This window comes from Perognathus longimembris, chromosome 1 (genome assembly GCF_023159225.1).
Source record: "Perognathus longimembris pacificus isolate PPM17 chromosome 1, ASM2315922v1, whole genome shotgun sequence".
NCBI lineage: Eukaryota > Metazoa > Chordata > Mammalia > Rodentia > Heteromyidae > Perognathus > Perognathus longimembris.
In genome coordinates, this window is record NC_063161.1 from 50,003,042 (window position 1) to 50,027,380 (window position 24,339).

At 52.4% G+C, this 24,339-nt stretch overlaps 2 protein-coding genes across 2 annotated transcripts; both read left to right on the forward strand.

The window, feature by feature from the left end:
* Positions 1 to 530: 530 nt before the first annotated feature.
* Krt78 (keratin 78) lies at positions 531 to 8,327 on the forward strand. Its single transcript, XM_048350393.1, has 9 exons — positions 531 to 896; positions 1,197 to 1,411; positions 2,870 to 2,930; positions 3,335 to 3,430; positions 4,644 to 4,808; positions 5,370 to 5,495; positions 7,469 to 7,689; positions 7,928 to 7,962; positions 8,047 to 8,327. Exons 1-9 carry the CDS (start codon positions 531 to 533, stop codon positions 8,325 to 8,327), a joined length of 1,566 nt encoding a protein of 521 aa, XP_048206350.1.
* A 5,380-nt stretch (positions 8,328 to 13,707) lies between these two features.
* Krt79 (keratin 79) lies at positions 13,708 to 23,391 on the forward strand. Its single transcript, XM_048350408.1, has 10 exons — positions 13,708 to 13,772; positions 14,549 to 15,055; positions 17,835 to 18,055; positions 19,093 to 19,153; positions 19,310 to 19,405; positions 20,876 to 21,040; positions 21,219 to 21,344; positions 22,155 to 22,375; positions 22,944 to 22,978; positions 23,186 to 23,391. The coding sequence occupies exons 2-10, from the start codon at positions 14,579 to 14,581 to the stop codon at positions 23,389 to 23,391; spliced, it is 1,608 nt and encodes a 535-aa protein (XP_048206365.1). The 5' UTR covers positions 13,708 to 13,772; positions 14,549 to 14,578.
* The last annotated feature ends 948 nt before the right edge of the window (positions 23,392 to 24,339 follow it).

A 24,339-nucleotide genomic window follows, 5' to 3' on the forward strand; every position in this document is an offset into this window, starting at 1 on the left:
CTTGCTAAGCTCCCTGCACAGGGCCTCCCTCCTCCATCTCTTTGAGGTCAGGTCTTCCTTGGGAAGATTTGTTCTCTGTCCTGCCTCTCCAGGGTGCCTGGTACCTCATCTCCCTCCTCTCCCATCTCCTCCAAGCATCTTTCTCTCTCCTCCTGCTTCCTTCTCCAGGAAGCCTTCCCTTAATGGCCCTCTGGGACTTTGCCCATTGTCCAGTGCTGTGATCCAGGTCTCTGCTCACTTCCTTGTCTCCTCCTACCGACCCTGGAGCTCCCAGGGCAGGAGCTAGGCCTCCTTCTCCCCTGATCTCTGCACGTGCCTGCCATCCCTTCTCCAGGTGTGTCATAGTCAGTCAGCCGGAGCCAAGCGACCGACACAGTCAGACTCAGAGCATCTCGCTCTCCAAGGCCCAGCCCAGGGACGGGAGGGGATAAAAGTCCCGTGCCTGAGCCCCAGGGCAGGAACACACACACACACACACCCCTTGACCCTCTGTCATCTCTCTGTAGCTACATTGACTGCCTGTCTCTGCCATGTCTCTCTCCCCATGCCGGGCCCAGAAGGGTTTCAGTGCGCGCTCGGCTGGTATGGCTCTCTCTGGAGCCAGTGGGCGGGCTGCCTTCAGTACCAGGAGCCTTGGTTCTTTCCGGGGTTGCCAAGGAGGTGCTCGAGGGAGGGCCTGGGGGTCCCGGGGAAGGCTTGGGTTATGGACTGAAAAAGGAAATGCTGGGCCTGGCCTTTCCCTGTGCCCTCCGGGGGGCATTCGAGAAGTGACATTGGACCAGAGTCTGCTGATGCCCCTGAAGATTGAGATCGACCCCCAGTTCCAGGTGGTCAGGACACAGGAGACCCAAGAAATCAGGACCCTCAACAACCAGTTTGCTTCCTTCATTGACAAGGTGAGAAACAGCTTAGCCTGGGAATGGGCAAGTCTGCCTTCCTTCTACCACTTTTTCCTTCCACAGCAAGAAAGTCCTCCTATAGTCTAACTGGAATCTCTCTGTTTAGGCTAAGGCCTGGTGATTCCACGACTGGGGCCTAGGGGTAGAGGAATATTGATCCATGGTGGGAAAGACACTTCCATGTTGACCCATCCAGCCACATGGATGTTTTCAGAGGAGGGGTGGTGGTCAGGAGTGTATCCAAAAGCTTCCCCGTCCAGAGGGCAGAGCCTCAGGGTTTCTGTTCCCTGGCTGCAGGTGCGGTTCCTGGAGCAGCAGAACAAGGTCTTGGATACCAAGTGGTCCTTGCTGCAGCAGCTGGAGGTGAACGACAGGCCCCGGGGCCTGGAGCCCATCTTCGAAGGCTGCCTGGCCCAGCTCAGGAGGCAGTTGGAGCAGCTGCAGAGAGACCGAGGGGCGCTGGATGCTGAGCTGAGGGCCTGCCAGGACCAGGAGGAAGAGTACAAGGCCAAGTAGGCAATGATGCTGTGTCTCGTGGGAAAGGTCCGGGAGGACTTCCACCAGCCCGTGGATCTCCCACAGTGCATCCGCACCGCTGACCTCCCTTTTCTCCTCCTGCCCCCTCTTTCCCTTCACTCTCGGCAGCCACCTGCCCAGCTCTGCGCATACCAGAGGAAGGTCAAGGCAGATCTCTCTCACACTGGGTTGGGGCCCATTCCTACAGGCCCTGTCAAGAGGGCCCAGGTGTCTGGTCAGGGCTGGGAAGGGCTTGTTTAAATAATGCCTCAGTGGATTCTTTTTCTTCTCAAGAGATTCCTGTTTAGCAGGCTGCGGGCTAAAGTGACTCAAATGTCCTCTGGTCCCTGGAAGGCAATGAGTTTAGTGGGGCCGTCCCCAGGCCCATGCCGGCCTTCACTGTGGGGCTGTGTGGAGAGGGCCCTGTGCGCAAGGGAGATGTGGGCCAGAGAGGCTGTGAATCGAGGACAAGCTGTGTGGTCTCAGGCAGCCATTTTATCCACTGCCCTGCCTCAATTTCCACACCTGCACACTGGAGAGAGGTTTCCTTCTGACTTCTAGCGCTAGTGAGAGGTGGAGGAAAGGGGGCTCAGGGTTCTGGGTCTCCCTGGGGTGATCGCTGTGGGTGGTAATGGTGCTGGTGGAGGAAAATCTTAGTCTAGCCGTTTTCTCCTCATAAAACCCAAGCTGAGTTCCACAGATGACGCCTGTCTGTAGCAAGAGAAGGCATTTGGTGGGATTTTCGTTTTTCAGTGCTGGGGATTGAACCCATGTCCCTATGCACACAAGGCAAGTTCTCTCCCACTGAGCCACACACTCAGCCCGAGAACAGGCATTTAAATTGCTTTAGAAGCTGTGAAGTAAGGGGCTGGGGATATGGCCTAGTGGCAAGAGTGCCTGCCTCATACACATGAGGCCCTGGGTTCGATTCCCCAGCACCACATATACAGAAAATGGCCAGAAGTGGCGCTGTGGCTCAAGTGGCAGAGTGCTAGCCTTGAGCAAGAAGAAGCCAGGGACAGTGCTCAGGCCCTGAGTCCAAGCCCCAGGACTGACCAAAAAAAAAAAAAAAAAAAAGAAACTGTGAAGTAATGTGGCCTATTGTCTCAGGGGACATAGTCTGAGTGGACTAGGGACATAGCTAGGATGTGACAAAACCTCCCAATGGGAAAGGAGAAGAGAGCTAGCTGCGGTTAAAAAAAATAAAGTGAAACCCCACACCCCAAACTCTTATTCCTATTTTATTTTAAGTAGTTGTGCAAAGGGGTTTCAATTCAACAAGTCAGGTAATAGTGCAATGCATCTTGGCCTGTGTCCTGCCTTGTTCACTGTTCTCTTTCCTGTCTGGGTATGTGAAGGTAAGGCCCCTGCTCAGGGACGGTGAGCTTGGGGACAGGGTTGTGGGTTCTGATGTCAGCAGACTTCTGATGTGTCCTTTTCTACTTACCTGGCAGGTACGAGCAGGAGGCCCACCAGCATGCCATGGTGCAGAACGACTTTGGGGTCCTTAAGAAGGTGGGAGGGGCAAGTTCTCCGACCAGATCGTGTGCCCCCACTGTGCAGTCTGCTCCTAGGCTGGGAGGGCGGCGGGTGGAGCTTCTGACCCAGGACTCACCATTGCTTTGTGTGAAGTCCTCCTCTGAAATGGGACTCTCTCCCAGACCCTGAGACCCTTCCACACAAGGCTGTCCTGGGTGTCATTGCAGGACAGGGTGTGGAGGGAGTGGAGGAAGTAGAGAAGGGTGGGACTAAGCAGGGAACGCTTACTGGAGGTGTAGGACGGCGGATGGTGCAGACCAGGGTGGGACTGGAGCAGAAAGGGGGTGGGGGCTGGGCAGGAGTGCACAGAGCTCTCCAGTCAGCTCAGGGCCCACCAAGAGGCAGTGAGGGATGCACGAACGCTGTCTTCTTGTCCTCAGGATGTGGATGGTGTTTTCCTGGGCAAGCTGGAGTTGGAAGGCAAGCTGGAGTCTTTGAGAGACTACTTCTGCTTCTTGAAGCATCTGTATGAAGAAGTGAGCTTCTGCCAGGGGAGGGCCGGACCAATGAAGGGGGCAGCACGGGCAAGGTCATCGGGGGAGCTGCCGGGAGGGGTAACTGAATCGACTACTGAGAAGTCACTGTGTGGATCCCTAGGTATTGGAGACACATCAATGGATAGCCAGAGGGAAAGCACACAGGCCGGCTTCCTAGAGACACAAGCACTGGATTTAGGAAACAGTGAGGGATGTAAACTGGACACTCGTGGCTTATGCCTGTAACCCTGGCTTCCCAGGAGGCTGAGATCTGATGATCAAGGTTCAAAGGCAACCAGGACAGGAAAGTCTGTGAGACTTTCACCTCCAATTATAACCAGAAAGAAGAGGAGGAGGAGGGAGAATGAAAAAGGAGAAGAAGGCAGTGGCAGACAGAGCTGTAGCTCAAGTGTTAGCATGATAGCTTTGAGTTAAAAAGCTGTCCTTTAGACAATGCCCAGACCCTGAATTCAACCTCTAGTACCAACACACCACTCAAAATTGCAAGTTTATGTGTATTGGAAGGAGATGAGAGCTATGGAGAAGAGGGAAAGGAGGGTTGGAAAAATAGAGAGGCCACCATGTCAAATTAGCCTGTTTTAGGAGGCAAATGAGTGTGAGGATTTGAAGGTAAGGCAGTGAGCCTACAGATAGGATTTGGAGCAAAGGTCCCAGTCCACTGCCTGGAGTGTATTGGTATCTCTGGGGAAATGCAACAAGCTAGTAAACCAGAAAACATGATGAAGAGTGAGAAGAATGACAGGGGACCTCAGCCTGGTGGGCCGTTTCCTTTAATGTCTAAGCTACAAAGGTCACTGAAGACCATCGTCATGGCCCCTATCTTTATTCTTTTTCTTTTCTGGGTGGTCCTGAGCACTGTCCCTGAGCTTTTTTGCTCAAGGCTAGTGCTCTACCACTTGAGCTACAGCTCCATCTCCAGCTCTTTTGGTGAATAGCTGGAGATAAGAGTCTCACGGACTTTCTTGCCCAGGCTGGCTCCAAATTGTTACCCTCAGGTATCAGCCTCCTGATTAGATAGGACAAGGCACGAGCCACGGCCGGCCTGCTGGCCCTCGTTTTAAGTGAGGACACAAAGCTTCACCAGGGCACAGCAGACACAGCACCCCGGTATGAGTGCGGGTGAATGAGTGTGAGCATGTTTATCAAAGGGAGAACATCAAGGCGGTGGACACTGAGTCAGTCCTCTCTGTAGGAGCTGGGCCAGCTGCGGCCCCAGGGGAGCGACACGTCTGTGGTGCTGTCCATGGACAACAACCGCTGCCTGGACTTCAGCGACATCATTGCTGAGGTCCGTGCCTGCTATGAGGAGATCGCACAGAGCAGCAAGGCCGAGGCTGAGGCCATGTTCCAGATGAAGGTGCTGGGGCATGGTGGTGGTGGTGGGGGGGGGGGGTGGAGAGGCCTGGTGTTGGTTGGGAACAGCTGGGGCTCCCATTGGAATGCTTCTTATTTTTATTTTTCAGTGTCAGTATTGGGGTTTGAACTCAGGGCCTGTCCCTGAGCTGGCCCCCCGCCCCTCACCCCTCAGGCTTGTATTCTACCACCTGAGCCACACCTCCACTTCTGGCTGTTTGCTGGCTAATTCAAGACAAGAGCCTTTCAGATTTGTCTGCTTGTGCTGGCTGTGAACCATGGTCCTCATATCTCAGCCTTCTGAGTAGTTAGGATTACAGGCGTGAGCCATGTGCATCTGGCATGGGGGTGGTTTTGGAAAACCTCTTTGAGGTCCATGGCTCTTTCCAGAAGGCTGGGTTTTCTGTAGGCACATCCACCACATCTTGGGCTCATCATTGACTTGCACCAGGAAAACAAAGATGTCAGGAGGCACCTCCAAAGGCTGGGAGATGGGGTGTCCCCTGGTGTTGGGATCAAAGGTAGCCATCTTCCCAACCAGCTGCATCTCCTCCTCTTCCTTCAGTACCAGGAGCTCCAGGCATCGGTCCAGCACCACGGGGACAGCATGGAGGAGACCAAGATGCAGATGTCCCAGCTGCAGCATGCCATGCACAGGTTGCAGAGTCAGATCGCAAACCTCAAGGAGCAGGTGAGGCTCGGGGCACCCATCCTTGACAGGCGGTTCCCCACCCCAACCCTCCCCCCAGCTCCGGCTCACCAGCCAGGTTCACACGGTTTGTACAGAAGCCTTGGATAAGTGGCTGTGGCTCTGGCTCAAGCGGATGGAGAGTGGGCCTCCAGCCAGCTTCGGAACGAGTTCAGCCTCTTGTGTCCTGTGAATTCTAGCCTTCATGTTGGCATTCTGGACCACTGTGAGTTCACTTCCTGGTGGACCTCTTGCACTCAGCTCCTTGGGAAGAAAGTTAATTTATCTCTTTACTCAAACTCTTCTTTGACTCTTGCTCCTCACACTGAGCAGAGACTTGAAGACTTAGCACTGTATTTCCAGGGCCGCTGTTGGGGAAGGTGAGGGTGAGGAGAGCAGGTGTGGCACAGGCATGGCATAGGTGGGAAAGGGAGCTCCCATAGGGGCATGCGGTCATAGCTTATGATGTCACAGCTTACTAGCTGATGAGAATCTCTGGTTTGCATTCCCCAAAGTGCAAGGATAGGTTTGAGGGTGCCCAGAGTATGGGGGAGCAGAGATCACAGACTCAGGTGGGTCCCCCAGGCATGTGGCCTTCCCTTCCAAGCCCCTTCCAGAGCAGGGAGGGCTCTGTGGAGAAGGGGCTTGGAGCATGTGGAGGTCATCATGTCTCCAGACTTTCCTTACCAGCTCTCCTCTGAAAGGGGATGCAGGGTCTGCGGTGAAGGGACTGGGTTCTACTGCTCAGCATTTCCCCAGTGGAATTGAACTCTAGTTCTGGAATCCTCTGTGTGATCTTTCCCATGCTGACTCCTGGGTCTCCTGGGGAACCAGAACCTCTCAGTGTGGGGTCCAGAAACCTGCAGCTGCTTCTGAAGCAAAAGTGTCTACGAGTATCTAGGCTTAGGATCACAGCTGCTCACACAAAGTCTTTCCTACAAGAATCTACTTCCATCTTGGGTTTTCTTTTTAAATGCTGGTCCTGGGGCTTGAACTTCAGACCTGGGTGCTGTCCCTGAGCTTTTTTTTTTTTTTTCCTCTCAAGGCTAGCACTTTACCACTTAAACCACAGCTCCATTTCTGAATTTTTCCTAGTTAATTGAAGATTAGCATCTTAGGGCTTCTTTCCTGCTTGTTCTGGCTTTGAACCACAATCCTCAGATCTCAGTCTCCTAAGGAGGTGGGATTACAGGTGTGAGCCACTAGCGCCTGGCAACTTCCATCATTATACAGTATCTTCTCTTTTTGTCTGCCACTGTCTCCTCTTCCTCTTTCTCCTTTTCACATCATCTTCTTCCTTCTCTCTTTCTTTTTCTTTTTCTTCTCTTCCTCCTATCCTCTTCTTCTTTCTTCTTCATACTGGATTTGAATGCAGGGAATTGTACTTCTAGACAAGTGCTCTACCTCGTGAGCCATACCTCCAACCCCCTCTTCTTCTAAGGAGAAGATTTGATTTAGGGCCCACCTTAGTTAACAGTATGATGACATATGATCCTTAACTCAGTATATCAGTAAAGGTCCTACTTGCACGTAGAATTATATTCTGAGACCCTGGGTGGCCAAAATCTTTTGGGGGGCCCAATTCAACCTTCTACCAGAGGTAAGGAAATTGTGGAGGCCATGCTTTCCCTGACAGCGGGAAGAGCTGGAGGATGGCGTGGTGACAGCAACTCTGGGTTGGTGAAATTTTGTTTGGTTTTGTTTTTGTTGCCAGTCCTGGGGCTTGAACTCAAGGCCTGAGCACTGTACTGGCTTCTTTTTGCTAGCACTCTGCCACTTGAGCCATAGCGCCACTTCCGGCTTTTTCTATATATGTGGTACTGGGGAATCGAACCCAGGGCTTCATGTATACGAGACGAGCACTTTACCACTAAGCCATATTGGGTTGGTGAAATTTTGGCCCATGCCCTTCTGTGTCTTCTGTGGGGCTTTGGGGGCTTACATCTGCTTTCTCCCTCATTTCTCCCCACTTCTAGAATGCTACCCTGCAGTCAGCCATTGCTGATTCTGAGCAGCATGGGGAGACAGCTCTGAAGGATGGCCAGGCCAAGCTGAGCGAGCTGGAGGGCGCTCTGAGAGCCGCCAGGCAGGACATGGCTGGCCTGCTGCGGGACTACCAGGAGCTGATGAGCACCAAGCTGGCCCTGGATGTAGAGATTGCCACCTACCGCAGGCTGCTGGAGGGCGAGGAGTGCAGGTGGGACAGGTTGGGGAGACCTGGGGATTTGTGACTGGGTGGGTGGCAGGGGCATAGACTCCCCACACACAGGGCTCTCCCTGCTAAGAGGGATTCTGGGAGATTTCCTGACACCATGAGCTGTGAAGGGCAATCAATTGCTAGGAAGGATTTTTTTTTGAACTGGGGGCTGTATATTTTAAGCACCTGCCTAAGCACCTGCATCTGTTGCTAACATTTCTTGTCTTTTCTCCCCCAGGATGTCGGGAGAGTGTCCCAGCCAGGTCACTATCTGTAAGTGTGAGGGGAGCTCGAATATGGGGGCCCCCCGTGGGGGCATGGAGGGCCCTGTGATGACTGTGGTACATTTCTTGGCAGCCATGGTGGAAGGCCGTGCCTCGGCGTTTGGAGGAGTTGGCGATGGCCGTGCGGGCGCCTGTGGCCTCAGAGGCGGGAAAGGTGGCTTTGGGTCTGGCTGTTCCAGCATCGTGACTGGAGGCTTCCACGCCAGCCTGGGCACTGGCTGCCGTCCTGTTCTGGGTTCCTGCTCTGTGTCTGGCTCTGGCTTTAGCTCCTGCTCTGGCTCTGGCTCCAGCTCTGGCCACACCATTGTGAAGAAGACAGAGGAGTCCAGTCTAAAGACGTCCATCATCTACTGACTGACCAGGCGGCCACCTCTCTCCTGAGCCATCAGTGCTGCTCCTGTCCCATTCCTCTGGGTCCACCGCCCACAGGGGAGTCTGAGGGAGACCGTCAATAAAGTCCTGCTCCATCTCTGCTCTGAGTGCTCCACCATTGGCTTCTTATGCTGTGACACCCACCCCAAGTCTAGGTGTGCAGGGCCCGGCTGCCAGCCTGTCAGCCTCAGTCTCCCCATGCCCCAGAGCTCTCAGCCAGAGCCGGAAATTCTCCCTAGTGATAATATTATCTTGTGACTCATGCCTGTGATCCTGGCTGCTCAGGAAGCTGAGATCCGAGGATCATAGTTGAAGTCAGCCCAGTCCATGTGACTCTTCTCTCCAACTAACTACCAAAAAAGCCAAAAAGCTCCAGTGGTAGAGCGCCAGCCTTGAGTGATAGAGCTATGGGCCAGTGCCCAGACCCTGGGTTAAAGCCCCAGTAATGGCGTACATACACACATGCATGCACACACACACGTCCTTTAGTGAGAGAGAGCCAAGGGCATCATTGCTGTCCTCCTGCCTCCTCTCTCTGGCCCTCTGCTGGCCTAACTCCCCTGTGGAGACACAGCACTAAGTTCCCTTCTTATTCTATGCACCTTTCCTACTTTCTTTCTGCAAACTGTATTCAGGACACAGATCTGAGGCACACTCTTTGCCTCGAGGCTCCTCTGGAAGGGGCCTGTCCTCTTCTGGAATCCCTAACACCCAAGAGAACCAGAGTTTCCTTCCCAGAGCCTCGGGCCTAGCTCACTCGAAGCTGGTCTCCTCTGACTTGTTCAGATTCCCTTTGCCAGGAATGGGGAGGGGGAGGTGTGGGCTCCCGTGTACAGTGAAAGGTCCCATTGTGCCGCGTCCTTTCTTCAAACTCCTGTTCAGGGGTCCCCTGGTTCAGCTTTCTCCAAGGCCAGCAAGCCTGGTTCTTGCCACCAGCTTCCGCTTAACCAATTCTGAGCTCTGACTCAGAGGTGTTGAATTGTGAATGGCATAGATGTCAAGCCTTGAATACAGGTCCCAAAGGACATTGAGAAGGGAGACCAAGGGGGCAGGGACAAAGAATCTCTGTGGCAAAGGGAAGCTTTTATGCCACTCTTTTCAGCAATTCAGCTCTGCCCTGAGCTTTCACACCTTACCCAGATAAACAAAAGGTGGTAAGCTTTTCAACCTGCTCTCCTTGGGAGGCAAGTTGAGGAATATCTGTGGTGTCTAAGTGTGGCCTCATCTCACTGGGCTCTCCTGTCAGCTTGTGAAAGGAGTCCTTCAAGCCCCACGCTCTCTGTTTCTCTCTCTCTGTCTCTTTCTCTCTCCTGGTATTGGGGTTGAATTCAGGGCCTGAGTGCTGTCCCTGAGCTATTTTGCTCAAGGGTGGTACTTTTCCACTTGAGCCACAGCTCCACTTCGGGTTTTTTGGTGGTTATTTGGAGATAGGAGTCTCATCAACTTTCTTGCCCAGGTTGACTTTGAACCTCAATCCTCAGATCTCAGACTCCCGAGTAGCTAGGATGACAAGCATGAGCCACTGGTACCCAATCTAGTGTGTCTCTTGAATGCATGCCATCTGCTCTATCTCCACACGTATTTGATCAGTTCTTCTGTCTTGGTCCCTCATCAATTGCCTTGTGGAACAAGTATCAGTCCCGAACTTTCATCCCTAGTCATCAAGTCTGCACCCAAAGTTTTGTCCCTCATGTCCAGACCTCCCAGATGGACCCGTCCTGTTCCCAGAACACTGTAGCTGCACCTGTTACTGGCCTGGCCTCTGTACCTGTCTGGTTCTGATCGAACTCAGCTTCTCTGTTAGCTTGGTGCTTCTCTTGCACCCAAGAGCTTTGTTCAGCTCATGCCCAGGGGCCTTCTGGGGGTGTAGGGTTCAAACTCTGCTCCTTTCCCCTTCTCCTTTGGCTCCCATCCCACCCCATCCCATTCCCCAGGGCTCTCTGAACACTAGGCTGGAAACTTCTTTTCTCTGCCATCTTTACTCTCTGCTCTCTGCTGGAAGCCAGGAGCTTGGGAGCCTGGGCTGGGGGTTGGAAGGGTAGGGAGGAGTACCTTTTCTGCCCATCAGCCACCAAGGGGGATTTTGCTGTGTCTCCTTCCCCTTTTTGCTTTCCAGCCCCAGTGGGGACCTGGCTCCTCTCGAAGCTCTAATGCCTGTATGGCAGCGGGGTCACAGTCTTTCTCTGCTGCATGAGAGGGAGGGCAGTCCTTTCTCAGATCAATGTGTCTCTCTGTCAAAACTACCCAAGAAAGAGTTCCTTGCAGCTGGAACCCTTGGGCTTGAATTCTCTCTGCTATTTCCCCGTGGTGATCCTATCCATGTTTCTTCATCCATCAGCAGAGACGAGTAGCAGCACCCACTTCACAGGGTCATGTGGGGATGATGCCATTTAGCATCATGGGTGGGGGGAGAGAACAATTAATCTGAGATAGCTTGATTCAGTGGACTATTTTTCTTGTGGGTAGGTACTGGGGCTTGAACTCAAGCCCTCTGGTTCTTGCCTGGCTTTCTTGCTCAAGGCTGGGAGCCACACTTCTGCTTCTGGATTTTTGCTGGTTAATTGGAGTTAAGAGTCTCACATACTTTTCTGCCTCCAATCTCAGCCTTCTGAGTAGCTAGGATTACAGGTATGAGCTACCAGCACTTGGCCAATAGTGGCCTTGCTCTGGGCCACACATTACAGTTACTGCAGCAAATGGTTTGTGGCTAGACTTTTGTTTCCTTTTGACATGGCCCTTGTTCTTCATTTTCTCCTTCCTCCTCTCCCGCCCCCTCCTCTTCCTCCTCCTCCTCCTTCTTATTCTTTGTTGTCCTGGTGGTGAGGACCCAAGAGCCGAGTTAACTTTAATGAAAGGATTACTTCCAGAAGTATAATTCACCAGAGACTTCTCATAGCAGTATGGTGAGAAGCTGCCTCCCACTAGAGCTAAGGTCCAGGATCGGGGGTGAGGGGGGTGGGGGAGACTTTCAGTGCTAATACTGGACCATTGTGGGGAATCAGGATGAGCTGTTAACTCTGTAATAGAGCTGAAGATGCAGGAGACGTCATCTGGGCAGAGTAACAACCTGGGAGGAAACTGCTGTCCTGGAGTGGGGGGAGCTCTAGCGTGGGAAAGAGGCAAGAGGCAAGGAGTGCAAAACCAGCGTGGAGAGAAAGCACATCACGGCATGGGAAGTGTTTGGGCCTCTCTGCGCTGTGTAGTAAGTGCTCAATAAAGGCTGACTATAATAAGGATTATTATTAGATGAGGAAGTCTTGTTCCTCTCTGTGGGGTACCTCAGCCCTGTGTCTTCCCGGTTGCTCTGCAATCAGGATGATCAGGTTGGCCCACATTCAGGGCTCTGTTAGTGGGTGGCAGAACTATTTAATTTCTGTTTTTTTTTTTTTTTTCTGATGGTAGGGCTTGAACTCAGGGCCTATAGCTTTTTTTTGCTCAAGGCCAATGCTCTACCACTTGGACCACCACTCTAAAAAGCTCCACATTTTTGGTGGTGAATGGAAATAAGTGTCTCGTGGACTTTCCTGCCCAGGCTGGCATTGAATGGTGATTCTCAGATCTCAGGCTTTATGTAGCTGAGGGCTTTCTCCTGCTGATTGTGCTGTCTCTGCCTCTTGATTTCTGGGGCTGCAGGTATACTCTGTGTTTAACAGCGACCGAGTTTTAGTTATTTCAAGAGGCTCACTAATCAATTAACCAATGCAGTCGAGATCAATTACATTATCTCCTCACCACACTATAGACACTGCCAAGTGGTGTCAACTGATGCAAATATCAGACTGGTTCCTAGAATTTATTTTTATTTTTGTTTCACTTTGCTGTGTACTATTTATAATTACTCAAATAAAATGAAAAAATTGCTCAAATAAAAAAATGTGAACACGAGCTTTTCCTTCCAAGTGGCTACCTACAAAAGAAGGTCGGAGCTTGGATGCCTGGAAGTCCAGTCAGGAGGAAGGGCTGGAGGAGGCAGACACCTCTCATGCCCTGTTGGGGATGAACGGGTGAGTGACAGGCCAGGTGGGAGGGAGGTTGTCTAGAGCACCTGCCATGCGTTCCCAGCACAAGCAAGGCCTGGCACCGAGAGCAAGCTGGGTGAATGTTTGAAGGAGTTACATGCCTGAATGCCAGTCTCTGGGGTGGGTATATTTCTGTTTACAGCCCGACTCCCACTCCCACAATCACAGCCCCATGGTGAGTCAGAGGGCTGACATCACTGCTGTGCCTGGGGGCCACAGCCGCCTCCTGGAGGCTAGGTCCCACTCACGATCGTCTCCTCTCCTCTCCCACGCTGCCTGGGAAGAGATAAGGGAGGCTGAGAAAGTGATCCCCGCCTGGGGGAAGGAGACAAAGGCTGATGGGAAATGATGGCTCAGTCTAGACCATCCATTCCCTCTAAGGGTTCCTACACTGGACTGTGCTCAGAAGCAGAAGTGTTGAGGCCCAGAGAGGTTGAGAGCTACTCAAGGATGCACAGGGCTCTGTGGAGAGTCATCCCAACTCTTCTAAATTCTTGATATTTTAAGTCTAAGAAGGGAAGGGCAGTCTGTCATGCATTAAGGGACCAGGTCTATGCGTTTTCTTCTTTCCACCCCTCCTGATGGCGGCAAACCATTGGGAGCCACTTGTATCCTCCCAGAGGCCCTGGGGAGAAAGATGCCACAGCCCTGTTATGGGCCAGAGTAGACTTAAAAGAAATGGTTATTATAAAGGTGATGAACAGAGGGGTTACAGTTACATAAGTCAGGTCATGAGCACACTCTTTTTGAACAGTGTCACTGCTTCCTTCGTTTTTCCCTCCTGGGCCCCCTCCCTCACAAGTTGTATAGTTCTGTTTCAACATAGTGTCTAGTGAGTGTCACTGATGAATTAATTCACCGTTTGCTGAATGGGTTTTTTTCTCTGCCTGACCCCCACCCTGAGGCTGATGAAGGGTGCCTATTCCCGCAGGGCCCCAGCTGGGATCAGGGCAATCTCTGTTCCCTTGGGGCTGTTTCCTTGCTGAAAGCTGAGGGAGGAGACGAGGGCTAGTCTCCATGTCAATTCTTCAATCAACCTACATTTGGAGTCTCGTTGTCTTTGCTTGGACTATGTTTGGTCCTGGCAAGTGGGTCAAAACCAGAGTAATAAACATTTGAAATGATTTAAGGAGCCCCCTAAACTCTCTTCTTGTGGTCAAGGATTTAGACTCTTGGGTGAGCAGGGAAAGAGGGAAAGTGATGGGTTCCACTCTGGGCCTCTTGGGGCTTTTGTTGATCACATACTTCTGGTATCTGTACAGCTCTCCATCCGGGACTGGGGAAAGAGGGGCTTTCCATCCACCGTCAGCTCCCTCCAAAGAAGCCACACCTTTGTGGGAAGGGTCAGGGATCGTAAGTGGTGGCCAAAGCCCCCTACGTCCCTTCAGCTCCTGGGAGAGAGAATGAGGTGAGGCCCAAGCCACATTTGCCTGCTTGAGAGCCTGTGGTTCTCTGTTCCCCATTACCTGCCCAGGCCCACAGCCAGGCAGGGACCCTCTTTCTGCCCCTGAATCTACTTTGTCCTGCACAAACACTCTACCCAGCAGGTATCTGCCAGTATATGGCAAAAGAACACACTGCCCCACCCCCACCCTATCACCTGTGCCCCCCACTGTGGCCCTGCCAAAAAGACAAGGAGGCCGTGGGTTGGGAGGGTGAGACTTCAGCAGGCCTGGGCACTCTTTCTAGCAGCCCATTGCCCAACCTCCCTTCCCTTGCCACCTGCGCAGCCCTGGGCCCTGGGGCCTTGGCTTACCACAGGGCCCTGGGATCAACCCCACAGAACAGAGCCCCATTGACAACGGCCATCAGAGTTGGGTGGGAGGAGACCCAGTCAGCCACTGGGTGGCGGGGGCTGCCGTGGGAGCCGGCATGATCCTGTTCCAAATGAGGAGAGCCCGGGGCGGGGGGATGGGGGAGGGGGGAGGAGAAGATGGTTTCCTCCCTAAACAGTCTCACCTCAGTCCCAGCTCCAGCATACAGGTGATGGCTGGGAGGGGCCCCCCTTCCGCCTCCTGGGGGAGCGGGGACTCCCTCCATGCCCACAGGGCCCCTCCCTCTCCTCCTGGGGCAATGGGGCAGGAGTGTGTGTGTGTGGAGTTTAGGGCCAGCCCAACTGGCAAAAGATAAAAAGGCCCATCCATGGCCTGGCAGCTCACCGTGCTCTCTCTCTCAATCTCCCAGCCTGCTTGCTAGCCGCTCTGTCTGACAGCCATGAGATCCTCTATGTCTCGGCAGACCTGCTCCACCAAAGGAGGCTTCAGCGCCAACTCGGCTAGCGGAGGGGGTGGTCGCCGCACCCATACCAACTTCAGCTCGGTGACCATGTCCCGGAGCGGTGGCAGCAGTGGGGGGGCCCGCTGTGGCCCCAGTGCGGGTGGCTTTGGCAGCCGGAGCCTCTATAACGTTGGGGACCACAGGAGCATCTCTGTTAGTGTGGCCCGTGGGGCTTCCTCCGGTCGGGCTCTGGGCGGCTTGGGCCTGGGCAGTGGGGCCTATGTGGGTCTGGGAGCTGGAAGGCAGATGTTTGGGCCTGCCTGTCCCCCTGGGGGGATCCAGGAGGTCACCATCAACCAGAGCCTGCTGACCCCTCTCAACGTAGAGATAGACCCCGAAATCCAGAGGGTGCGCACCCAGGAACGCGAGCAGATCAAGACCCTCAACAACAAGTTCGCCTCCTTCATAGACAAGGTGGGCTGAGTGGAAGTGGGGGGCTTGGAATGGAAGCAGGGCCTGGAAGGGAAGAGGTATTGGGCAGAGGCTCTTGCAGCCCTGGTGCCCTGGGGCAGGCTGGGTGGAATGGTTTTGATCTCTGTTGACTTGGGGCTGGGATGTTCTGCAGGATCTTTGAGGTGAGCTGGCCTGGGAGTCTGTTTTGTACTTGGGAGATGGAGAGGCCAAGCTCAGCCTGGCTGTGTTGGAGCTTTCCCTTTGGATGTTATGAGATGATTCGAAGCAGCCTTGCCTCACATTTGAAACTTGGATTGTCTTGGGAGTCCAACAAGTCACCCCAGTGTTGAGGTGTTAGAGCCCCGTCTACCTACTTTTCCTTCAGTCTGGGAGGTGGCTTAAAGATGAGTTAGGGGTGGGACAGAGCTGGGGATTACAGTGGAAGGGCCCCATGGCCATTCCTTTTTCTGCTCCCTGTTTGGGAAGCCCAGTCTGGGCTGGACAGCTAGTGTGGTCATCGGGTCACAGAGGAGTTTGACCTGCTGCAAATTGGGAGTGTTCTGAACCCTTTTCTTACACACAAGGTGACTAGAGTGACTTGTATACTATGAGACATTCCTTGGCCCATTCAGGTGGCATCGTCTCCCTCGGCCCTGAGCCACAGCAGAGGGGGTTATGATAGAAGATGCACTTAACAATTAGATCTAGGTTCCACAGTTGGAACTTCCACAAAGAAGATTCCCATTCTTTTTCTCACGTGGCACTCGCGAGCAGAACATAGGTGATGTCCCCATTTTTGAGGTGAGAAAACTAAGGCCTGCCACACAGGTTTTTGAAGACTGCAGTGGAACTGGGAATTAGGTTTCTGGCTCCATGGTCATGGGCATTGAGAGTGCACCTTCTGTATGGAGAGCCGGTGTCACGTGACCCTTGGCCTGGCATTCTGGAGAGGTGGGAGCTGCAGGGACTTGAGGACCGGGAGTGAAGCAAGCTGCCCTGCCCACCTACGTGCCTTCTCCCTTAGTGACTTCTGGCTCTTCTGTGGGACTGTTCCAGAGGTCAGACTCGCAGAAACTTTTCTCACGCTCAGAGAATCACAGCCTGAGAGTTGGGGGGGTCTGAGGAGTTGGTGTCCTGTGACTCGGAGCTCTGGGGGTGAGGAATGGAATGTTAAATCCACCTTATAGGCCTCCTTCTGAGTCTATAGACATAAAACATGGGCATTAGTTTTTTTTTTAAGCTGTTGCCCTCCTCTTACCGGCCCCCCCCCCCAAGTTGTGGGACTTGAACTCAGGGCTTGGGTGCTGTCCCTGAAGTCTTTTGCTCAAGGCTAGCACTCTACCACTTGAACCACAGCATTACATCTGGTTTTTGAGTGGTTAACTGGAGGTGAGAGTCTCATGGGGACTTTTATGTCTGGGGACTTTTATGAACTGTGATCCTCAGATCTTGGCCTCCTGAGTAGCTAAGATTATAGGCGTGAGCCACTGGCACCTGGAAAAAGCTGTTCTTTTTTTAAAATGTGGAATTTGTAGAAAAGTTGCAAGAATAGCTCAACTTATTATTGTTATTATTGCTATTAATTTTTTTTTTGTGTGTGTGTGTACTGGTCCTGGGATTGAACTCAGGGCCTGGGTACTGTCCCTTAGCTTTTTTAACTCAAGGCTCGTGTTTTACCACTTGAGCCACAGATCCACTTCTGGCTTTTTGGTGGTTATTTAAAGGTAACAATCTCACAGATTTTCCTGGCCAGGCTGGCTTAGAATCACAATCTTCAGGTCTCAGCCTTTTGACCAGCTAGGATTACAGGTATGAGTCACTGGGTGCTTAGCCCAACATACTCATATGCTTTCAAATTTATCTTTTTTTTCCCCCACATTTTGCCATCTTATCTTCCCTCTCCTCTTCCCTCTGTATTTCTCCTCCCTCTCCATCCCCCCTTCTGATGCTCGTTTTTTTTGAAATAGGATCTCTTTGTGGCCCAGATGATCCTAGAACTCTTTTTTTTTTTTTTTTTTGGCCAGTCCTGGGCCTTGGACTCAGGGCCTGAGCACTGTCCCTGGCTTCTTCCCGCTCAAGGCTAGCACTTGAGCCACTTGAGCCACAGCGCCGCTTCTGGCTGTTTTTTCTGTATATGTGGTGCTGGGGAATCAAACCTAGGGCCTCGTGTATCCGAGGCAGGCACTCTTGCCACTAGGCTATATCCCCAGCCCGATCCTAGAACTCTTGATCCTCCTACCTCAGTCTCCCATCTGTTAGGATGACAGATGTGCATCACCATGCCCAGATCTCACTGACATTTTAAACAGTGGGGTTGATGCAGAATTTAGGTTCAGAAACATTGACTTAGCTTGGCGCTGGTTTAATACTAGCTACTCAGACGGCCGAGACCTGAGGATCCCAGTTCAAAGCCAGTCCAGACAGGAAATTAACCACCAGAAAACTGGAAGTGGCACTGTGGCTCCAAGTGGTAGAGCACTAGCCTTGAATGAAAGGGTTAAGAGATAGTACCCAGGCCCTGTGCTCAAGCCCTACAACTGACAACCAAACCAAACAAAACAACAAAAAATTGATTTAGACCCAGTCACCCAGAACTGGAGAGAAAGTAAGACCCAGAGTAAAGTAGTAAAGTGTTTACTAACTCTTTCAAGTTCTGCCATTCTGCAGATTGCTCCCCTCAGGTCCCCAACCTCAGTGAGGAGCAGGTGTTCCTCTGTGAGGCTGACCTACTGTGGTGCTGACCTACTGTGCTGGTCCCTGGAAGGGATGACATCCTTTTACCTTTCTTTCTCTGGCTTAGGTGCGGTTCCTGGAACAGCAGAATAAGGTACTGGAGACCAAGTGGGCACTGCTGCAGGAGCAGGGCCAGAATATGGGGGTCACCAGGAACAATCTGGATCCCATCTTTGAGACCTATGTGGGCAGCCTGCGGCGGCAGCTGGACAGCTTGCAGGGCGAGCAGGGCAGGCTGGATTCGGAGCTGAGGAACGTGCAGGATGTCCTGGAGGACTACAAGAACAAGTGAGGGAGTGCAGGGACCGGCTTCCTGGCCAGGGGATGGGGAAAGTCTGGCAGCAGTCACCCATTCCCAGGGTCCTGGGGTGCTCCTGGCAGGTGTGTGTGTGTGTGTGTGTGTGTGTGTGTGTGTGATCAGAGCTGATTCCCCTGGGTCTTAGGTCCAGGGCCTGCTGCCACTGGGAATATTGGTGTCCTTGTTTGTGTGTTTCCATTCTCCATAACCCAACACTGGCTATTTTTGTGTATGTGCTGGTACTGGGGCTTGAACTCAGGGCCTTGAACTCTGTTTTCACTTGTCATTTTGGCTCAAGGAATATGCTCTGCCATTTGAGTCATACCTTCATTTATGGCTTTTTGGTAGTTGGAGATAGGAATCCTACAGACTTTTTTTTTTTTTTTTGCCAGTCCTGGGGCTTGGACTCAGGGCCTGAGCACTGTCCCTGGCTTCTTCCCGCTCAAGGCTAGCACTCTACCTCTTGAGCCACAGCGCCACTTCTGGCAGTTTTCTGTATATGTGGTGCTGGGGAATCGAACCCAGGGCCTCATGTATACGAGGCAAGCACTCTTGCCACTAGGCCATATCCCCAGCCCCTACAGACTTTTATGCCCAAGTTGACTTTAAACTCGATCTTCAGATCTCAGCTTCCTGAGTAAGATTACTGATGCTGGCCATTTTTAGACTTGAAAGTCTCAGCGGAAGTAGTTGGGGAGAAGTTGGTTCTTTTTCATGGCAGTATTGTTGAAAGTGAATGCAGTAATTAACCACTGTTGACATGCCTTCACTTGCTCCTATGTGGCTCTGATCCAAAGAGATGTCTGTTACTGCACTAATTCCAAGCCCTTTCTCCCAGAAGAGGAAAAGAGAATATTTAAGGAAGCATCCTGAATTTCTTTCACAGTTGTCTGTTTTAAAGAATTACTCCCCAAAGATGTTTTTGGGCAGTGGGGGAAACTCATTAGGCTTTCCTAAAAGCCTCATTGGTTCACAATCTCAAAGGCAGACCTGAGCTGAGCTGCCTCCAACCTTCCCCATGGTACAGGTATGAGGATGAAATCAACAAGCGCACCGCCGGAGAGAACGAGTTTGTGCTACTCAAGAAGGTGAGTGCATGGTGGGAGTGGGAGTGCTGGTCTTTGGCTGCCAGGGTGCTGGGCTGAACTAGAGTGAAATGAGACTCCCCCTACTCTCCCCGCTCCCCGCCCCCCACGACTGAGGCGCCCAGGCCTAGCCAATTGCCTTGCTCTCTCTCACCCCAGGATGTAGATGCGGCATACATGACTCGAATGGATTTGGATGGCAAAGTGAACACCCTTTTACAGGAGATTGATTTCCTGCGACATCTCTATGAAATGGTGAGGTGGCCAATGGAGAGGGGACAAGTTGCATACATTTACACATAGCATTTGCTATACATTTACATATAGCATTGCATACATTACATATAGCAGGGATTCCTCCTGATCTGAATTTGCCAGTTAGCCTAATTGGTAGAAGATGGGAACTTTGACCCTTCCCATGTGTGAAGTACTTTCAATGAGCCAGGACTGGGTCAAACTTTGTACAATCCTTTCAACAGTTCTATAACCTAAGTACCATGGTTGCCTCTATTTTATATAGTCAAGGGCTCATGGGCTCAGAGTCCCTTGCTCATGGTTACAGAGCTAAGAGGCCAGAGCTAAATTCAAATGTGGTTCTTAGACTCTCGAATGTTTCCACTTTTCTGTGTTGGCCTTCCCTTGGCCAATTTATTCTGGGGTCAAGGAAGGAACAGCAGAGGAGGAGTAGGATTCCAGGCTGGGTCAGGAATAAGATGGGGATAGCAGGTAGATGAGAGAATCTAGGATTCTAAGCCAAGTGCTGGTGGCTCACATCTGTAATCCTAACTGCTCATTAGGCTGAGATCTGAGGATCGAGGTTCAAAGCCAGCCTGGGCAGGAAAGTCTGTAAAATTCTTACCTCCAATTAATCAGTAAAAAGCCAGACATAGAGCTGTGGCTCCAGTAGTAGAGTGCTAGTTTTAAGTCAGGACAGCACCCAGGCCCTGAGTTCAAGCCTTAGGACACACACACACACACACACACACACACACACACACACACACACACAATGTAGGACACTTCCCCTCTGAGACTAAGAGGCCTTAGAGACCAGGAAGAAAAGGCTGGAATGAACAGGAATTCCCTAGAGAATCATGGATTCTGAGAATCCCTGGGGACCAAAAAACAAACCGTTCATCCAGTGTAAGATCCCTTTTGTGGGCTGGGATTTAGCTCAGTGGCAAAGTGCTTGTCTAGCAAGTGCAATGTCCTGGGTTCCATCCCCAGTACTAAAAAAGAAAAGGCAAAAAAAATAGTTTAAAAAAGAAAGATCCCTTTTGTGAGTGACATCCTCACTGGGTAGTCAGCTGACATCTACTTGAGTACTTCCTGTGAGGGCAGGGATTGCATGGTTGACAGATCCGTGAAAAGCTGCCCGGCGTCCTATTTCCATTTCTGCCCTCGGCTAATCCCAGACCCCATGTATGCACCTGGAGGCACGTGAGGAAGTTAGAATCTAGGGCCCTTAGTCCAATATCCATAAAACAGAGGAGCAGAGAGGGAAAACAGACAGCTGCTCATGCAGCTAACCTTGCCCTAGTTCATGCATTATTTCAGAAGCTGTCTTATCATTCTGACTGCTTGGACAACCCTGGGTATTTTTAAGTAGTTTTTGTTTATTTTTGGGACAGCTGTGGTGGTCCTTTTGATGCCATGGAGCAGCCTTGTCATCCATCCCCGGCTGTCTTGTCTGGGGCCTGGTGACAGCTGCTTTTGTTTCTTCAGGAGCTGAGCCAAGTACAGACCCATGTGTCGGATACCAATGTGGTGCTGTCCATGGACAACAATCGTAACCTGGACCTGGACAGCATCATCGCAGAGGTCCGCGCCCAGTATGAGCTGATTGCTCAGAGGAGCCGGGCTGAGGCTGAGTCCTGGTACCAGACCAAGGTGAGTGGAAGGCTGCTCAGGCGTGTGTGCTGGGAGGAGACAGGCCCCTGGGGTGGCAGAGCCCTGGGGACCAATGCACTTGCCTCTCTGGAAGGTCTCCTTTAGAGGGTGGGCTGGGGGCTGTGGACACCAGTGGGTGGGGCTCTCTAACGCTCTCTGCTCCATCTTTGGCCTCCAGTATGAGGAGTTGCAGGTGACGGCTGGGAAGCATGGGGACAACCTGCGGGACACCAAGAACGAGATTTCGGAGCTCACCCGTACCATCCAGAGGCTGCAGGGGGAGGTAGATGCGGCCAAGAAGCAGGTGGGCTTCTACTTGGGGTCCTTGGGGGTCAGGCCTGGATCTCTGCAAGGCTGGAGAGCCTGAGGGGCCAGGCCTGTTCTTCAGAGAGATGGGCAACGAAATGCTGAACCATCAGGATTGACCAACTCTTTTGGGCTGGTCCTGGGGCTTGAACTCAGGGCCTGGGCGCTGTCCCTGAGCCTCTCTGTGCTCAAGGCTAGTGCTCACCACTTGAGCCACACAGTGCCACTTCTGTCTTTTTCCTGAGTAGTTTTTGGGTTGGCTTTGAACCACAATCCTCAGATCTCAGCCTCCTGAGCAGCCAGGATTACTGATGTGAACCACTGGTGCCTGGCTGCTGTGCTTTTTTTTTTTTTTTTTTTAGAAAGAAGAAACTGGGGAAGGGACTTGTCTAATAAATAATAGTAAACAAATGAATATAAATAATAAAACAGGTAGGGTGAGCAGGATGGATTTCTAGGATGCAGGTCACAGATGCTGGTTTCAGCTAAAGCGTGATTAAGAGATGTGAAGTCTCCTGATCAGAATAAGGCATTTGGCTAATAGCAAATTGTAGCATTTATTTCATTTCTTCGGAAACATTGAGCCGAGCTGCAGGGAGAGGGATTGAAGTTAGACTTCAATCAGGACTTCCCCCATGCTGCTACATGATTCTGCTCATTGTAGCTTTGCTCTCAGGTGCATATTTCTCCCTTTCCCTTGCCTCAGCTGTTTGGGCAGGGGTATGGTGGTGGTGGTGGTGGCACCTGGTTTGAGGACAGAGAGATGACTCTGGAGGACGCTTCCAATCCCTTTCACCCCTTTGAGCAGTGTCAGCAGCTGCAGACGGCCATTGAGGAAGCGGAGCAGCGTGGGGAGCTAGCGCTTCAGGATGCTAAGAAGAAGCTTATGGATCTGGACACGGCCCTGCACCAGGCCAAGGAGGACCTGGCGCGGCTGCTGCGGGATTACCAGGCCCTGATGAATGTCAAGCTGGCCCTGGATGTGGAGATAGCCACCTACCGCAAACTGCTGGAGAGCGAGGAGAGCAGGTGGCGGCCACTTTGCCCCTCTGTCCTGGGAAAAGAGAGAGAGAGATTGAGGCCATGTGGTCTACATTGGTGGGGCAGAATGAGGGGCACCAGGGGGCAGACACCTAGTGCACAGCCCGCACTTGCTCACTTCCTGGATGCACAGTCATCCCTCATCTGTGAGCCAAGGGCAGCGGCACCACAGGAAGGAAATTTCCTCTGACAAGTCCAAATGCCACAATCAGTGGACACTGTGAAGGCAAAAGATATCATTTCTGCCCTTGGAGAAGGCGCCAAGGCAGAGCTAGGAAGTGTGTGGAAAGCAGGCAGGTGTGTGTGTTGGGGATGGGGGGTGGGGACTTGGCTTGGTCCTGGGTTTGAGAGTGCTGTCCATGGGCCTGGGCCCATTGCAGCCTCCGTCCTCCAGCCACACTGGCTTCCGGCCCTGGTGGGGAGGTCCACAGCAGGGCCACATGCACACACTTCACACGGCTATGTCAATGGATCATGGCACTGACATAAAGGAAGGAGAGGAGGCTCCTGTGGGCTCTGGGGACCACTGACCTCTCCCGGCTTTTGTTTCCCCTAGGATGTCTGGAGAGTGTCCCAGTGCAGTGAGCATCTGTGAGTATTTGCTATCTAGTCCTTGCCCTGTCCCTGGCCTGATTCCAGAACCCGGTCTACTCATTCCACCTGTCTTTGTCCTAAAGCATCCATACCCCTCTACAGGCTCCCTTGGAGCTAGGTTCAGAATTTTCTGGACTGGGCTTCTCTGCCCATTTCCCATGGCTCTGCTACCCGCATGCCTAACGCAGGACCTTTGCCTTCCAGCGGTGACCGGCAACTCCACCTCGGTGAGCGGAGGCGTCTCTGCGGGCTTCGGGGGCGGCATCGCCCTGGCTGGCAGTGGGGGTGCCTGCAAAGGTGGATTCAGCTCCAGTGTGGGCTATGGCGCTGCCAAGGGCGGTGCAGTCTCGGGGGGCACGTCCATCTTGCGGAAGACCACCACGGTCAAGACATCTAGTCGGAGATACTAGTGGGCTAGGCTTTGCAAGCTGGGTCTGAGACCCTCCCTCCTGCCCCACCCACACAGTGCTGTCACCTGGGCTTCTTTCTCAGGAGCAGAAACAGCTCAGGGGACCAGTTATTCCTACCGTATGATTTGCATTTGGGGCAGGGCACTTGTCTCAATAAATTGTGAGCTGGCTGGCTGCTGGAGTTTGTCTTCCTTGAGGAACTGAAATGTGTTCATTGATCCACAGTACCGCCCCATGCTCGCCATGTCCCAGTTACCACTGGGCTGGGAACAAGCTCCTTGCCTACTGTGTTCAGAGGGGGAGTTCCTGTCTAAAGGGAGGCCCCAGCTTCTGGAGGGCTGCTTATCACGCCACCTGTCCCAGACGCCCTTTCCACACCTGTCATTGCTTTGAAGGATAGGCAGTGTGGTTCATTCAGGGTAGAGATCGGGCTTCCCAACAATGTAGACTCAGGCTTACTTCTCAGTTCTACTACTTACTGGCTGTTTGACTTAACTTCTGTGAACTCAGTTTCCTCATCTGTAGAATTGGGATGGTGAGGATAATAGGTGTGAAGCAGCTGGCCTCAGGGGTCTTGTGAGGACTGGGTGCTCTTTGCTTCCTTTCTTAGACTTCTTCTCTTAAAGTCACACAATTTCTCTCTCAGCCCTCAAATTTAGTCACCCATACAAACAATCTACTCATTTGCTGCAGATTTCAAAGGGAGGGGGTGCTGTCTGATGGCCCACATTACAGGAAGACAATGGAGACTCCCGGAAGTCAATTCACGTGGGTACAGCTGTCTGGCTGGTGAGGGGAGGTTAGTGGTGCCTGTTCAGGAGGTGGAGATCAGTAAGACTGAGGCTTGAGGCCAGTACCATGGAAAAAGGTTGCAACAGTCCAGTGGTCCTGACAGCTAGCCAGGACATGGAAAGTGGAATGATCAAGGTTCCAGGCCAACCCAGGCCC